This window comes from Mobula hypostoma, chromosome 24, assembly GCF_963921235.1.
Source record: "Mobula hypostoma chromosome 24, sMobHyp1.1, whole genome shotgun sequence".
Classification (NCBI taxonomy): Eukaryota; Metazoa; Chordata; class Chondrichthyes; order Myliobatiformes; family Myliobatidae; genus Mobula; species Mobula hypostoma.
Window position 1 is genome coordinate 21740047 of NC_086120.1, and position 17295 is coordinate 21757341.

At 45.3% G+C, this 17295-nt stretch overlaps 1 protein-coding gene across 1 annotated transcript in view; it reads left to right on the plus strand.

Moving 5' to 3' along the window:
- Positions 1-17295, plus strand: part of LOC134337483 (dedicator of cytokinesis protein 8-like) — a 244031-nt gene that overhangs the window by 214211 nt on the left and 12525 nt on the right. Inside the window, exons 36-43 of the mRNA XM_063032540.1 lie at positions 1-79; positions 1027-1127; positions 2762-2954; positions 5920-6063; positions 6730-6861; positions 8536-8670; positions 9240-9329; positions 10451-10687. The exon at positions 1-79 is cut by the window's left edge and continues 80 nt beyond it. Of these exons, the coding sequence (XP_062888610.1) occupies positions 1-79; positions 1027-1127; positions 2762-2954; positions 5920-6063; positions 6730-6861; positions 8536-8670; positions 9240-9329; positions 10451-10687 (1111 nt within the window). The remainder of the gene's footprint in view (positions 80-1026; positions 1128-2761; positions 2955-5919; positions 6064-6729; positions 6862-8535; positions 8671-9239; positions 9330-10450; positions 10688-17295) is intronic.

Genomic DNA, 17295 nt, shown 5'->3' on the forward strand with positions numbered 1-17295 from the left:
TCTCCAGACATCCCTTGGTATGATCCAAACTTATCTGGAAACAGACAGGGCCATGGAGAAAACCAGTTTCCCTGGGCAGGTAAGCAAACTCTAAGCCTCAATTGATATGTTTGTTTTGTAGGAACTGTGAGATTTGTGTTCTGTTGGTGCAGCAGCCTTGTTGGCTGTGAATCAGATGGTGTCAATGTTTCTGGTTACTGGCTTGAGATGCTGATATTGTTCTGAAGCATCCAGTCTCAGGACTATCTTCAGACTGGACCTCAGCCTGGGAATCAGGCCAGGAAAATTCAGCCTGAGCCCTGCCCACGTACCTCTGATTGTCTGGCTTGAGGCCTTCAGGCTGTCGCTGGAGATTAACAACACTTGTCTAAGTGGGTGTTGCACAGGATACAGGGCATGAGGACAGATCAAGAATCCTGGTCTTGGCTTTCTCTATTCTTTTAGAGTTGGTCCAACTGGTCTGGGGGTCTACCTCTACCACTGTGCTTCACCTGAGGCACATCGGGCCAGAAGCTCAGTGGATAACATAAAGAACCGCAGAGGCAGCGGGGTTCTTCTTGGTACTGAGACTGGGACAGCCACCAGCGTAGACCAGCTCTGTCCAACTTGTATTCCCTGAGCCAACAGATCGTTGCCTCTCTCTGTCTTTCTGAGAAATGAGTGTGGCTATGCCAGCAGTCATTAGGAAGCGTTTTTCAAGGAAGGGTGGGAGCAAGAAAGAGAGCAGATGCAATATCTGAGAATTTAACTTGGTGAAGACCTAAAGGAAAATTTATAAGTGAGATTATTCAACATTCTTTGCTCCAACTCATAACTACAGATACCGAACAGCAGACAATTTACATTGTGTGGAGAATGAGCAAACCTCAGAGATCAGGACGGAAGCTGGGTCATTAGAACCGTGAGGCAGCAGCTCAGTTTGTAGTGGGACTGTACCAACCCCTCGTGAGATTAACTGATCAGTCTTACTGAAAGTATAATAAATAAGTGAGGTAATTAATGATTACAAAGTGACTGATCTTTCAGGTGAAAGAGCTTTTGCAGAATTTGAATGCAGTATTGTGTGACGTAGTGAAGCTGCAGGAATTCCCCCACGATGTGGACATGCAGATTGACCTCATGTACAGGTAATGCCTTCGAGGACATTGAACTGTCCCTCTATTATGTACGGTGTGTGAGGGGATTGCCGAGCGGTGGTGGTGGGACGGTGACCTGTTGGAAAACTCCAATCTCTCTTTTAACTAATGTTCCATGCTTAAACACTGTTGAGTGACAGATCCAGTAATCTGGATTGCCCATTCACCTTTGACCCTCAATATTTGGCAGCTTTTTATTAGAACCAGGTCTCTGGGCCCTACAGATGAACCTACTGGTGATGGAAGCTGCAGCACACGGAGCTCAGGAAAGGATCAGGTTGTCCCATCTGGCAACAGAAGCATCTGTGAATTTCAAACCAGTGTCCCCCATGATTTATCGGGATTCCTCTGACTGATTTTTCTGCACGGGCAGGGCTGTGTCATTTATTGCTGATAATCACCTATCCTATCCAAGTCGTGGCCTCTTTGGACATAACTTGGACTCAGCCAGATCAGTGACAATGGACTTTCCCAGTCCTAGGTATTCCTTTGTGTGTCAATAATTTCTGGGTTTACAATAATAATGAGGAAAACCATAGAGATCGTCTCATCTGTCTCCAAATCAGGAAGGTAAATTCTTACAACGTGGCCATTTGGTTAGTCAAATCTATGCTGGTTTGACTAACACTCCCATCAACCCTGTCCCTTCCCCCCATTTCCCTGTAACCTATTACACACTCATCAACCCCCTCCCTTCCCCCCATTTCCCTGTAGCCTATTACACTCCCATCAAACCCGTCCCTTCCCCCATTTCCCTGTAGCCTATTACACTCCCATCAACCCCGTCCCTTCTCCTCATTTCCCTGTAACCTATTACACTCCCATCAACCTGTCCCTTCCCCCATTTCCCTGTAGCCTATTACACTCCCATCAACCCCATCCCTTCCCCCTATTTCCATGTAGCCTATTACACTCCCATCAACTCTGTCTCTTCCCATTTCCCTGTAGCCTATTACACTCCTATCGACCCCATCCCTTCCCCCATTTCCCTGTAGCCTACAGCACACCCATCAGCTTCGCCCAATTCTCCAGCCACCCACCTAAATTATGAGTAATACCCTAAGGTTCATTAACTTAGCCCGAGGGGGGGGGGTGAATCTGTGGAATTTGTCACCACAGGCAGCAGTGGAGGCCAAGTCTTTATGTCTCTTCAAGGCAGAGGTTGATAGATTTTTGATTGGTCAGGGTATGATGGGACATAGGGTGGAAGGCAGGAGACTGGGGCTGAGAGGAAAATTTGATCAGCCATGATGAAATGGTGGAGCAGATTCAATGGGGACAAACAGCCTGATTCCGTTCCTATATTTTATGGTCTTATGGTCTAATTTACCATGGTGATTTTGGAATGTTAGAGGAAAGCAGGAGTGTGGAAATCCACACAGACAGAGGCTGGGGTCAGGATTGAACCTGCATTGCTGGAGCTGTGACACAATAGCACTAATTGCTGTGATATAATTATGCCCATACGTGTAAATCCTTTCCTCCTTCACCATACAAGGTATGCTTCACACCTACTAATGAGCAAGGCTAAGAAAGTTTGCTACGTGAATGGGTGGTAAATACGGCCCCTATCCTGCGCGATGCAGAGGTGACTTATTGCAGTGTGCGGTTTGTGCTTTCTCTAGGACTGCAAAAGGTTTGCAGAGTTACGTGGACCTTCGCCTGATGTGGCTGCGGAACATCGTGACGAAGCACATTGAGAGAAAGTGCTTTGCCGAGGCGGCCCACTGTGTGGTGCACAGTGCTGCCCTGGTGGCTGAATATCTCAACCGCGTTGATGGATCTGTCCATCTGCCCATGGGCAGTGTCAGCTTCCAGGTCAGCTTCTGCCAGTATGTGATAACAACTTGCATCTCCGTGGCACTTTTTAATATAAATTGGCCACGTAGTTGACAGGGAAGAGGAGGGCATATCGACTGGTCGATTGAGCAAAGAAGTAGCAAAAGAGACTTAATGGTAAGACTCTTGGCAGTGTGGAGGATCAGCGAGATCTTGAGGTCCATGTCCATAAGACAGTCAAAGTGGCTGTGGAGGTTGACAGCGCTATTAAGAAGGTGTATGGTGCGTTGGCCTTCATCAACCATGGGATTGAGTTCAAGAGCCATGAGGTATTGTTACATGACCTTAGTTAGACCCCACTTGGAGTACCGTGTTCAGTTCTGGTCACCTCACTACAGGAAGGATGTGGATACTATAGAGAGAGTGCAGAGGAGATTTACAAGGATGTTGCCTGGATTGGAGAGCATGCCTTATGAGAATAGGTTGAGTGAACTTGGCCTTTATTCCTTGGAGCGACAGAGGATGAGAAGTGACCTGATAGAGGTGCATAAGATGATGAGAGGCATTGATCTCTTGGATAGCCAGAGGCTTTTTCCCAGGGCCGAAATGGCTAAAATAAGGGGGACATAGTTTTAAGGTGCTTGGAAGTAGCTACAAGGGTCAGAGGTAAGTTTTTCACACGGAGTGGTGGGTGCATGGAATGCACTGCCGGCGACGGTGGTGGAAGCAGATATAATAGGGTCTTTTAAGAGGCTCTTAGATAAGTACTTTTAAGAGACTCTGAGGGCTATGCGGTAGGGAAATTCTAGGCAGTTTCTAGAGTAGGTTACATGGTCGGCACAACATTGTGGGCTGAAGGGCCTGTAATAGGCTGTAGATTTCTATGTTCTAAAAGGAATTGTACTGAGAGAAGTGTGAGTTCTTGCCTCTGGGGAGATGTATCCTTGAAATGGAATATACAGTAAAAGGGAGGATATAAACACTGAGGTCCCTTGGAGATTTGTCAACGGATGTGTAAAGGAAACAGAGCAGTTAGATAAAAATGGATATAGGATGCTTTCCTTAATTAGAAATGTTAGAGCAGGGAGGTTGTGCTATGCAATACTTGTTAGGCTGCAGCTGAGCACCGCAAATGTTTTGGTCATCACATTGTAGGAAAGAATCAGAATGAGAATCAGGTTTATTATCACCAGCATGTGTCGTGAAATTTGTTCACTTAGCAGCAGCGGTTCAATGCAATACATGATAATATCGAAAAAAATAAGTAAAAAATGCAGTATGTGTTTGTATATTAAGTAATTAGATTAACAACAGTGCAAAACAGAAATAATATATTTTAAAAAGTGAGGTAGTGTTCATGGGTTCAATGTCCATTCAGGTACTTTCGGGGTGCGTTGAGGTGATGTTGTTGCAGGGCTGCTTGATGGATACGAAAGATGTGACTGTATTTGAAAGGGTGCAGAGGAAGCTCACCTTGCCAGGACTGGAAATTTTTAGTCAAGGGGCAAGAACGAATCGGCTGGGTCACAAATAAGAGAAAAATCTGCAGACGCTGGAAACCCAAGCAACAGGCACAAAATGGTGGAGGGAACTCAGCAGGTCAGGCAGCATCTATGGAAAAGAGTAAACTTTAGACGTTTCGGGCCGAGACCCCTCATCAGATCTTCTTCCAAAATGTCAACTGTTTACTCTTTTCCATGAATAGGCTGCAAATAGTTTTAGTTAAATCAGCAAAGGCTGAGAGGACTTAACTGAGGCCTATAAAAGTCTGAGAGGCCTAGAGAGTTGAAAGGATTAAGAACTGAAAAAAATTCACTCTTAACATGTACCTGTTACTATTTCACTTAGCTGAAGGCTTAAAAACTAAGGATATAAATCTAGTTAAGGACAAAAAGATTTGAGAAGAGATAAGGAAGATTATTTTCACTGAGCAGCCACAAGGAGTCTGGAATTCACCATATGAAGAGTGGTACTGTAGATGCAGAAACCCCAACCTATTTAAACAGTGTTTTGATGTATAGTTGAACAGCCATGAGCTGCTTGTTAAGGATCTGGAGCTGGAAGGTGAGGTTAAGGTGGGTAGCCCTTATTGAGCTGGCATAGACATGATGGACCAAATGGCCTCCTTCAGCACTGTGCACTTCCAATATTCGATGAGCATAAGAAAACTTTCAGGCTGTGACATGGGAGTGTTGTAAAACACCATCTGACAAAGAATGATAGAAAATGTTATGTTAGGTGACTAAAAGCTTGGTTTTGCGATGAATGTTGAAAGCAAAGTTGGAGAGGTTTGGTGAGGGAATTCCAGGTGGTCATGTGCAGAAATGAATGCCACTGCCAAGTCTTACAAACATGTCCAGAATTTGGCATTTGACAGGGAGTGTTTGAGAGAGAGAGCTTGGGGCAGCATCTGCCACATATTGATTCCTACGAGCTTGGTTCCTGACTGGGCAGGTGAGACCACTTTCCCATAATCTGCCACATTTAATTTCATCAGAAGCTTCAGACCTCTGTCATGTCCCCTGATGAATGAAGGTAAAGGTTGCACCACTTCCAGAGCCAGTGACCTTCAATAAAAGAGTGAACATTTACTGAAAATTGCTAGTAGCATCATATTTTTTCAGTATAGCTTTATTTTTGGTTTGGTTGCTTGTCAAAGTCTGATTTGACAAAGGAGAGTTGCAGCTTGATGGCTTTTACCTAGTTTATCGCCTGACATTCAACTCTTGAGGACATATTCTATCAAATTTACCAATATATACTTTTGAATATCATAATGTTTTAAAAGATAGTTTCTGGATAAATAAATTAATTAATTTCTGATTTTAAAATGTATTAGGATATTAAGACAGGAAGTTGCTCAGACTCTTAAGGAATGGCTGTTAGTTGGTTCTTGGCTCTTCGAGCTTCATATCCTTTGACTGGCTGTTGGCAATTGGCCAAGGGTTGCTTGGTGGTCCTTGGTGTTGTTTTGGCAACTGATGGCTCTTGGATTTCTCACCAGAAAATTTCCGTCAACGTCCTGGAGGAATCTTTGGTGTCAGAAGAGATCTTTTCCATGGAGAGGGAGGGTATCTGGACAGGAAACTTGCTCAGTGAAGAGGGTCTCTTGGAGTTGTTGGATGAGGCGGCTAAACTCTTCAACAAGGTATGTGTTCAGCCCTTGTAAGTCTGCCGCTAAGAATGAGGATTCTATTTCTCGATTTCCAGAATGGAACTTGCTTGAAACATGGGAACGGATGGAGGAGCAAGCTGGATAGTAGGGCTCACCAGATTGGCCGTAATAACAGGATTCCTGGAAATATTATTGTCACGAAGCTTTATGTTTACATTCTCTGCAAGCTAAGAACAGAAAAATTAGACAAATCACTCATATTTTGTACCAGAATGTACTCTGTCTGTTCTTTGATTATTTAATTAATTAATATAAAGGGATCTTTATCCAGTGTTTAGTCTGAGCGGCAGTTGCTTGCTGCATCAATGTCAGCAGTGTCAAAGAGCTATCACAATGTACTTCGCCTCACCTACAGCTGTGTTAATAATCCTTCAAGGAGCCAGTAGGGGCAAAAAAGGGCTTCTGTGCTATAAGCACTGATCTTTCAACAGCTTGTGATGTCGACAGAACTAATTGCATCATTAATCCATTGTCACCCTGACATGGAATAGTGTTGCCATCCCTTGCATCATGACCTGTAACACAAAAAAAGAATTCCTATTTTAAAGGAGGTGCACTTTGACCTGGAGTTTTGCTATCTCGTATTGCTCTTTTCAAAGTGTGGTTATAAAACATGAAAACTCTTGGTTGTTTTTAAAGGCAGAACTCTACGAAGCCGTTTATGAAATTTACAAGCTGATTATTCCGATTGCTGAATTTCATCGGAATATTAAAAAACTATCTGCTATTCACGGAGTCCTGAAGGAAATATTTGATCTGATCCTGCGTGAGGTAAGTGCGTTGGGAAGATGTTGGGGGTTCTGGTGTGTGCAGTACGACCACAAGCACTGATGTTATTGTCATAATCTGCTTGAAAGAACATGCAACCCTTCCCATTCTCTCCCTCCGCCCCTCCCATTCCTCACTGAGAAGTCCACTAACCATTTTGATCATTTACTTTGCTATACATTCTTCTTGAATGGGTCCTTTAAGTTGCAGGGATCAGTATGGCTGTCAGCTAGGAGGGGCCAAGAAGTGCTAATCATTGACTATGCCTTATGTTTCCATACAATAATGCAGGACGTCATTTAGGCCCATCGAGTCAATGCTAGCTCACAGAGCAATTCCAACCCCCCGCCCCCCCACCACCACCATTATTTTTTCCTGTAACAAATTCTCCCCATACTCCTGTCAACTCCCCGCCTCTCAGATATCGCACTTACCTACATACAGGGGCAATTTACAGTGGCCAATTAACATACTAGCTGAGGAAATCAACGCACTAACAGGAATGCTATGCAAACTCCACATGGACAGCACCAGAGGTTGGGATTGAACCCAAAAGGTGGCATTTCTATGCTACTGACAAACCATATCACTGAAGGAAATTTAAACTCATGATCTCCTCCCCACCATGAGGTCACAGTGCCTCTGAGCTGGGGAGGAGAACATGATCTTAAACTTCCTTCCTCTCTTTGCAACTTATGGAACTGCTTAACCTTCTATATCAGGTTGGGACAAGATTGTGCTCACAAGCACGAGAAAACCTGCAGACGATGGAAATCCAAGCAACACACACACACACACACAAAACGCTGGAGGAACTCGGCAGGTCAGGCAGCATCTATGGAAAAGAGTAAACAGTCGATTTCAGGTCGAGGCCCTTCAGCAGGACTGGAAAAAAAGATGAGAAGTCAGAGGAAGAAGGTTGGGGGAGGGGAGGAAGAAGTACAAGGTGGCAAGTGATAGGTGAAACCGAGAGGGGGAAGGGGTGAAGTAAAGAGCTAGGAAGCTCAAGAGTTTTCTGGAAGTTCCAGAAATTGCCCCCTCCTTCACCATTCACCCATTCCCATTCCCATCTTTCACCTTATCTCCTTACCTGCCCATCTCCTCCTGCTGGTTCTCCTCCCCCTTCCCTTTCTTCCATGGTCTTCTGCCCTCTCCTATCGGATTTCCCCCTTCTCCAATCTATTTCACCAATCACCTTTGCAGCTCTCTACTTCACCCCACCCCCTCTCCTGGTTTCACCCATCACCTACCGCCTTGTACTACTTCCTCTTTTCTTATTCCTTTGCACTGTTCAGTCATGAGGCATTATGTGGTCGAATTACCACCCCTACGTTTACTGCCATACTTGGAAAGCATTGGGGTGGGAGAGAGCTGGACGGAGAGGGAAAGAAATCCAGGTGGGGAGGGAAGCGAGGATAAAACAGGGAAAGAGAGGAAGGCTGGGGAGGGAAGAGGGTCAGGAGAGAGAAAGGGTAAAAGGAGAGCAGGGAGAGGTAATGATGGATGAGTGTATGGTGGGAAGAATTAAACTGGTTGGTGATCAGAGTGGGACTGGATTTTGAAATGTACCACTCCTCCCTGAGTTTATTTGTTACGTCAGCTACAGAAATTTTAATCTGTCAAAAAAAAAAATCGCCTTCCGGTGAAAGTGTCTATTCTTCTAATCATATTTTGCAGGATAATAAGAGAATGTTTGGGACATATTTCCGTGTTGGATTCTACGGGCCGCTGTTTGGAGAGCTGAACGAGCAGGAGTACGTCTACAAGGAACCAGGGATCACTAAACTGGTGGAGATCTCCTCGAGGCTAGAGGTAATGGATCGAGGATGCTCTCACATCTCAGTGACGTGGAAAAATGCTCCTGAAACGGGAGTAGGCCCCAGACCGGTCTTGTCCAATTCCACCACCTGGGATTAGTAGGGAGTTGTAAGGAGGACTTGCAATCCCCACACATGCACCGAAAATCAGGATCAGGCCTATATGGCAGAAGTGATGAGGTTAGCAGCCCGGTAGTCAGTACCACTGTTCTTCCAAATCATATAATTCAGAGGGAATTAGATGACAGGAAAGGATATAGAAAATGAATGTGATTGTAGTTCTGCCCAGAAGGCAGTGAGACCCAAAAGGTCTGAGAAAGGTCTGTTAATTAATATGTTAATTTTAGAAATCAACAGAGTTTTGGATATGCAGGGAAGTGCGGCTGGTGCACAAACCTGGTGCTGAGGTAGGGGACCTCAGCCTGACTTTATCGAGTGGTGGAGCAGGCACAATGGGCTGAATGGCCTCCTCCTGCTTCTTAAGTAAAATCTATTTATGGCTCTGATGGGCTCAGTGCATGCTTTGCAGCTGAAGTTTCTACTTAATGCATTTGTTTGCTGTAGGAATTTTACAAGCAGATGTTTGGAAAAGATCGTGTGGAGATTATCAAGGATTCTTCACCAGTTAAGAAGGAAAGCCTGCGACCCGATAAGGTGTGTTTTACACTGTCACTGGTGTCATCAAATGAACTGTTCATGAAACCAAGAACAAAAATACCGGGGGAGATGGAGCAGGCATGGCTGTACTGGCTGGGTATGGCAGGGTGCCAGGGATGCACTCAGAGCTGAGTCATTGCATGACTTTGAGGCTTGGAGTAGTGTCACTGTGTCCGTGGGATCTGGTCTGCATAGGCAGAGCACGCACACTGTAGCAGTGTGGGATCTGGTCTCTGCAAAGGCTGAGCAGTGACTCTAAAAGTACAGGGCCTAGTCCGTGTACAAGCAGAGCTGGCCCCTGTGAGCCCCATTCGGTAGAGGGACAGTACAAAGCTGCGACCCATTCTGTTCACAGATTGCGCAAGGTTGTTACATTGTGCTAAGTGGGACCATTAAACTTCCCGAGGGCCAGCAGTGGCAAACACCGAAGGCTGATTTATACTTGTGCATACGGGCTACACCGTAGGCCTGATTTATACTTTTACGTAGCCCTACGCCGTAGTGAGCATGCGTAGTTGTGTCTGCGTTGCTCTGCAATTCACCGCCAAAACGCTAGTTGACAGTGGGGTTTCTATGCCACTGTGTTGAGTTTCTTCGTGAGAGACATGGACCAGGAAATGCATTTAAAATCTTTTCGGATGTCGGCAGGTAGATTTGACGATTTGGTTCATCGTCTCCAACCATTTATTTCGCATCAGTGTACAGACATGGCGGAGAAGAGCAACTGGAAATGCGTAAGAGGAAATGCGATGCTACCAAGCGGACCAATCACAGTTGTTGCAGTCTGCGTCGCCGCGACGCATATGTTACGTTTTTGGGGAGGTGCACGTCACCCTACGGCATAGGGTACGCGGTACCTACGGTGTACGTTTGACGCACAAGTATAAATCAGCCTTTAACCTGCACACACATCTGGGAGGATCCAGGTGTACCCAACCACCAGTTTCATGTTCTGAGTCATGATGGCAATAAGAGGTCACAAATAGCTTCAGGGTTCAAAGGGTTAAAATTACATAGGATTCCTACTCCTGATTGCCTGCCTGCAAACAGACTGGAAAGTACAAGTAACTTGAGTTTGAGAAGATGAATAAACCAATGAAACACTCTCTGCTTCACAGGGCTACATCCAGGTGACCTACGTGGAGCCATTCTTCGAAGCGTATGAGCTGAAAAACCGAGTCAGCAACTACGAGAGGAATTCTAATCTGAGGCGGTTTATCTACAGCACCCCATACACACTAAATGGTCGGGCCCACGGGGAGCTTAGCCAGCAGTATAAGCGTAAAACCATCCTGACAACCTTACACGCTTTCCCATACATCAAGACCAGGATCAATGTGATAGAGAAACAGGAGGTGAGGTGATATCTGCTCAGGGATTCCAGCACTAGAGATCAGCTTGGCTCCATCTTCAACACTGTTCGTACATCAGAAAGGTGGGAGTTTTTAACCCTGCTCTCTGAAGCATCAAACGGGGTGGCCCAGTCAGCCCTCAAGCCTTTTCTGCTCTTCCTATTAGATCTTTTCCAATCTCCAGCTGAAATCTGATCACTGCCTTTGTACTATGATCATCAATGCCTTTACCTAATGATAATTATTCTCAGTCCTGAGAGTTTTGATGGAACTGGCAACCTACAGAGAGTTCCAGATTTCTACAACCTTTGTGCAACAAAATGCTTTCTGATTTCCTGGCTTGAATTTTTAGATTGTGTCCCTTTGGACTGGATAACCCGCAAAAGGGAAATAATTTCTTTACAAATTCCCTATCAGACCCCTCCTCAATCTTATAAACTCAGAGAAGTATAAGCCAGATTTGTGCAAACCCTCTTTATAAACTAATGTGAATTCATGGATGAAAGGGGTGTGAAGGACTATAGTCCAGGAGCAGGTAGATGGAACTAGGCAGAAGACTAGGTCAGCACAGAGCAGGTGGGCCAAAGGGCACCTTTCTGCACCGTAGTACTTTACGACTCTAACACTTGAAGTTCTCTATCAATCCAGTGTATTTGTTCTGTATATTTTTGCCATGTACAAAATATTCTTTCTGTGCGCTGCCCAGAATTAAATTTAATGTTCCACTTAAGGTCAGTAACCATGGGGCACAGATTTATTAATTGGTAAAAGAATTGGAAGAGGATCAGGGTTGGGTCTGGTCTCAATGGTTGGAAGGATGATGAAGAGGATCAGGGTTGGGTCTGGTCTCAGTGGTTGGAAGGAGGATGAAGAGGATCAGGGTTGGGTCTGGTCTCAATGGTTGGAAGGATGATGAAGAGGATCAGGGTTGGGTCTGATCTCAGTGGTTGGAAGGAGGATGAAGAGGATCAGGGTTGGGTCTGGTCTCAATTGTTGGAAGGATGATGAAAAGGATCAGGGTTGGGTCTGATCTCAGTGGTTGGAAAGATGATGAAGAGGATCAGGGTTGGGTCTGGTCTCAGTGTTTGGAAGGAGGATGAAGAGGATCAGGGTTGGGTCTGGTCTCAGTGCTGGAAGGATGATGAAGAGGATCAGGGTTGGGTCTGGTCTCAATGGTTGGAAGGATGATGAAGAGGATCAGGGTTGGGTCTGATCTCAGTGATTGGAAGGATGATGAAGAGGATCAGGGTTGGGTCTGATCTCAATGGTTGGAAGGATGATGAAGAGGATCAGGGTTGGGTCTGATCTCAGTGGCTGGAAGGATGATGAAGAGGATCAGGGTTGGGTCTGGTCTCAATGGTTGGAAGGATGATGAAAAGGATCAGGGTTGGGTCTGATCTCAGTGGTTGAAAGGATAATGAAGAGGATCAGGGTTGGGTCTGGTCTCAATTGTTGGAAGGATGATGAAGAGGATCAGGGTTGGGTCTGGTCTCAGTGGTTGGAAGGATGATGAAGAGGATCAGGGTTGGGTCTGGTCTCAATGGTTGGAAGGATGATGAAGAGGATCAGGGTTGGGTCTGATCTCAGTGGTTGGAAGGATGATGATGAGGATCAGGGTTGATTCTGATCTCAGTGGTTGGAAGGATGATGAAGAGGATCAGGGTTGGGTCTGGTCTCAATTGTTGGAAGGATGATGAAGAGGATCAGGGTTGGGTCTGGTCTCAATGGTTGGAAGGATGATGAAGAGGATCAGGGTTGGGTCTGGTCTCAGTGGTTGGAAGGATGATGAAGAGGATCAGGGTTGGGTCTGGTCTCAGTGGTTGGAAGGATGATGAAGAGGATCAGGGTTGGGTCTGGTCTCAGTGGTTGGAAGGATGATGAAAAGGATCAGGGTTGGGTCTGATCTCAGTGGTTGGAAGGATAATGAAGAGGATCACGGTTGGGTCTGGTCTCAATGGTTGGAAGGATGATGAAAAGGATCAGGGTTGGGTCTGATCTCAGTGGTTGGAAGGATAATGAAGAGGATCAGGGTTGGGTCTGGTCTCAATTGTTGGAAGGATGATGAAGAGGATCAGGGTTGGGTCTGGTCTCAGTGGTTGGAAGGATGATGATGAGGATCAGGGTTGATTCTGATCTCAGTGGTTGGAAGGATGATGAAGAGGATCAGGGTTGGGTCTGGTCTCAATTGTTGGAAGGATGATGAAGAGGATCAGGGTTGGGTCTGGTCTCAATGGTTGGAAGGATGATGAAGAGGATCAGGGTTGGGTCTGGTCTCAGTGGTTGGAAGGATGATGAAGAGGATCAGGGTTGGGTCTGGTCTCAGTGGTTGGAAGGATGATGAAAAGGATCAGGGTTGGGTCTGATCTCAGTGGTTGGAAGGATAATGAAGAGGATCACGGTTGGGTCTGGTCTCAGTGGTTGGAAGGATGATGAAGAGGATCAGGGTTGGGTCTGGTCTCAATGGTTGGAAGGATGATGAAGAGGATCAGGGTTGGGTCTGATCTCGGTGATTGGAAGGATGATGAAGAGGATCAGGGTTGGGTCTGATCTCAATGGTTGGAAGGATGATGAAGAGGATCAGGGTTGGGTCTGATCTCAGTGTTTGGAAGGATGATGAAGAGGATCAGGGTTGGGTCTGGTCTCAGTGGTTGGAAGGATGATGAAGAGGATCAGGGTTGGGTCTGATCTCAGTGGTTGGAAGGATGATGATGAGGATCAGGGTTGATTCTGATCTCAGTGGTTGGAAGGATGATGAAGAGGATCAGGGTTGGGTCTGGTCTCAATGGTTGGAAGGATGATGAAGAGGATCAGGGTTGGGTCTGGTCTCAGTGGTTGGAAGGATGATGAAGAGGATCAGGGTTGGGTCTGGTCTCAGTGGTTGGAAGGATGATGAAAAGGATCAGGGTTGGGTCTGATCTCAGTGGTTGGAAGGATAATGAAGAGGATCACGGTTGGGTCTGGTCTCAGTGGTTGGAAGGATGATGAAGAGGATCAGGGTTGGGTCTGGTCTCAATGGTTGGAAGGATGATGAAGAGGATCAGGGTTGGGTCTGGTCTCAGTGGTTGGAAGGATGATGAAGAGGATCAGGGTTGGGTCTGATCTCAGTGGTTGGAAGGATGATGATGAGGATCAGGGTTGATTCTGATCTCAGTGGTTGGAAGGATGATGAAGAGGATCAGGGTTGGGTCTGGTCTCAATTGTTGGAAGGATGATGAAGAGGATCAGGGTTGGGTCTGGTCTCAATGGTTGGAAGGATGATGAATAGGATCAGGGTTGGGTCTGGTCTCAGTGGTTGGAAGGATGATGAAGAGGATCAGGGTTGGGTCTGGTCTCAGTGGTTGGAAGGATGATGAAAAGTATCAGGGTTGGGTCTGATCTCAGTGGTTGGAAGGATAATGAAGAGGATCACGGTTGGGTCTGGTCTCAGTGGTTGGAAGCATGATGAAGAGGATCAGGGTTGGGTCTGGTCTCAATGGTTGGAAGGATGATGAAGAGGATCAGGGTTGGGTCTGATCTCGGTGATTGGAAGGATGATGAAGAGGATCAGGGTTGGGTCTGATCTCAATGGTTGGAAGGATGATGAAGAGGATCAGGGTTGGGTCTGATCTCAGTGTTTGGAAGGATGATGAAGAGGATCAGGGTTGGGTCTGGTCTCAGTGGTTGGAAGGATGATGAAGAGGATCAGGGTTGGGTCTGATCTCAGTGGTTGGAAGGATGATGATGAGGATCAGGGTTGATTCTGATCTCAGTGGTTGGAAGGATGATGAAGAGGATCAGGGTTGGGTCTGGTCTCAATTGTTGGAAGGATGATGAAGAGGATCAGGGTTGGGTCTGGTCTCAATGGTTGGAAGGATGATGAAGAGGATCAGGGTTGGGTCTGGTCTCAGTGGTTGGAAGGATGATGAAGAGGATCAGGGTTGGGTCTGGTCTCAATGGTTGGAAGGATGATGAAAAGGATCAGGGTTGGGTCTGATCTCAGTGGTTGGAAGGATAATGAAGAGGATCAGGGTTGGGTCTGGTCTCAGTGATTGGAAGGATGTTGAAGAGGATCAGGGTTGGGTCTGGTCTCAGTGGTTGGAAGGATGATGAAGAGGATCAGGGTTGGGTCTGATCTCAGTGGTTGGAAGGATGATGAAGAGGATCAGGGTTGGGTCTGGTCTCAATGGTTGGAAGGATGATGAAAAGGATCAGGGTTGGGTCTGATCTCAGTGGTTGGAAGGATAATGGAGGATCAGGGTTGGGTCTGGTCTCAATTGTTGGAAGGATGATGAAGAGGATCAGGGTTGGGTCTGGTCTCAATGGTTGGAAGGATGATGAAGAGGATCAGGGTTGGGTCTGGTCTCAGTGGTTGGAAGGATGATGAAGAGGATCAGGGTTGGGTGTGGTCTCAATGGTTGGAAGGATGATGAAGAGGATCAGGGTTGGGTCTGATCGCAGTGATTGGAAGGATGATGAAGAGGATCAGGGTTGGGTCTGGTCTCAGTGGTTGGAAGGATGATGAAGAGGATCAGGGTTTGGGTCTGATCTCAGTGGTTGGAAGGATGATGAAGAGGATCAGGGTTGGGTCTGGTCTGAATGGTTGGAAGGATGATGAAAAGGATCAGGGTTGGGTCTGATCTCAGTGGTTGGAAGGATGATGACGAGGATCAGGGTTGGGTCTGATCTCAGAGGTTGAAAGGATGATGAAGAGGGTCAAGGTTGGGTCTGGTCTCAATGGTTGGAAGGATGATGAAGGCTGAAACCGTACCAGATTGAAAAATTATCTGAAAGATCAGGTGAAGGGCTGTGAAAGTGGAGAGAGCACAAGGGCCATAGACGACTGCCATAGACATGGTGGATCAGTTTCAGACTTTCGTGATTCCATCACTGGATCCAAGGTGGGTTGCCTTCCATTTCTCTGTCTGCACCATTTGCTGCAGGTTTTTTCCATCAACAAATCTGACTTTGTTCCTTTCTAACTTTCCAGTTGTCTACTTGATGTATCTTCATCTCAGTCTCACCCTCCTTACTTCATTTGAGTCCCCAATATATGATTTGAAAACCCTCAACAGATCCCTGTTGTATTCCACTTCCCTGACAACAGCATTTGGACCCTACATCTCCAGCCTCCCAAACGTCTTAAGATCACCCTACAACTTGGAATTATTGAAATATCTCTACACAATGCCACAGTTTGCTCCTTTGGAGAAAGCGTTAAAATCAGTGCTGTGTCTGATGGTCCAGGTGAAGGTAAATTTGCCTTGAGATTATTGGAAGAAAATTGTCTCTCAGTTTACCTCCCTTACTCAACTAATCACACTAAATTCCATTACCATTTATGGGATGGAATTTGCTCTGCATGTCTCAAGATCTGTTAATTGCATGGCAGACCTGACACTACAATCTAATTAACTGTACTCTGGATATTTAAATTGTGACAATGCACAATGTAAATACAAATATAAATTATTCAACTGTTTTACAAATTCTGTGTGTGTTTGGTAGAAGAAAAATACTTGATAGAAAGATTTTCTGTGATGCTGTAAAATATTACGCACATGAAATGAGCAGAATAAGCAGAGTAAAGTAAGTGCCAGTTCTCAGAGAAAGTATAAAACAATTATAGCCAAAATATTTGGAATGTGTATCATTTAAGCATTTGGTAATTATGAAAGTGCAAACAGAATTAGGAATTCAGTTGAAATTAGAAAGATATATTGTGCATTTAAGGAATTTTTTGTATTTATAACGTGGATATTTAATCATGTGAATGTGGATTTGTTTGTATAAATGGGTGTTTACATTTATTTCTGCATTTTATGTATGTGTGTTTATTTCAATGTCGTATGGTCTAGTTGGATGCCAAAGGAAACACTTGGGGAGTCACAATAGTGTAGCAGGAGTGGAAGGAAACATTTGGGCAGCCATGGTAGTGCGTAGCGGTTAGCGAAACATTTTACAGCACCAGCTGCAAGATTGAGGTTCGATTCCCACCTGCTGTCTGGAAGGAGTTTGTACGTTCTCCCTGTGACCATGTGGGTTTCCTTCTACGTTCCAAAGATGTACGGGTTAGGGTTAGTAAGTTGTGTCAAGTTATGTTGGCACCGGCAGCAATGCGGCATTTGCAGGCTGCCCCCAGCACATCCTTTGACAATGTTACTTGTTAACGCAAATGAAGCATTTTGCTCTGTTTTGATGTTTCAATGTACTTGTGACAAAGCTAATCTTTTTTTTTGATTAGAACAAAAATTTAAGTTCAGGTAAATTTTGAAAAGTTACTTGCAGGAAGAAATAGAATTCAGAACTTTTACAACTACTCTGAATAGCTTTGATTCTATGCAAGTACCTCTGCCATGCTGGATAAACTGACCTCTATAGCTGGAACGCCACACATTTTGTCTCCTACTTAGACCGCTGAGCATCACTGATTACATGTAAATATCCACAAAGAAATTGTACTTGGTTACATTTTTTAAATCTGTCCTTGACTGTAAAGCTATTTGGATTCGCTTGAGGATGTGATAAGAAGATACACAAATGCAATTCAAAACCAAAATACTGCAGATTCAGGAAATCTGAAATAAAAAAGAAGGAATGTTAGAAATAATCAGAGGGACTAATGGCATCTGTGG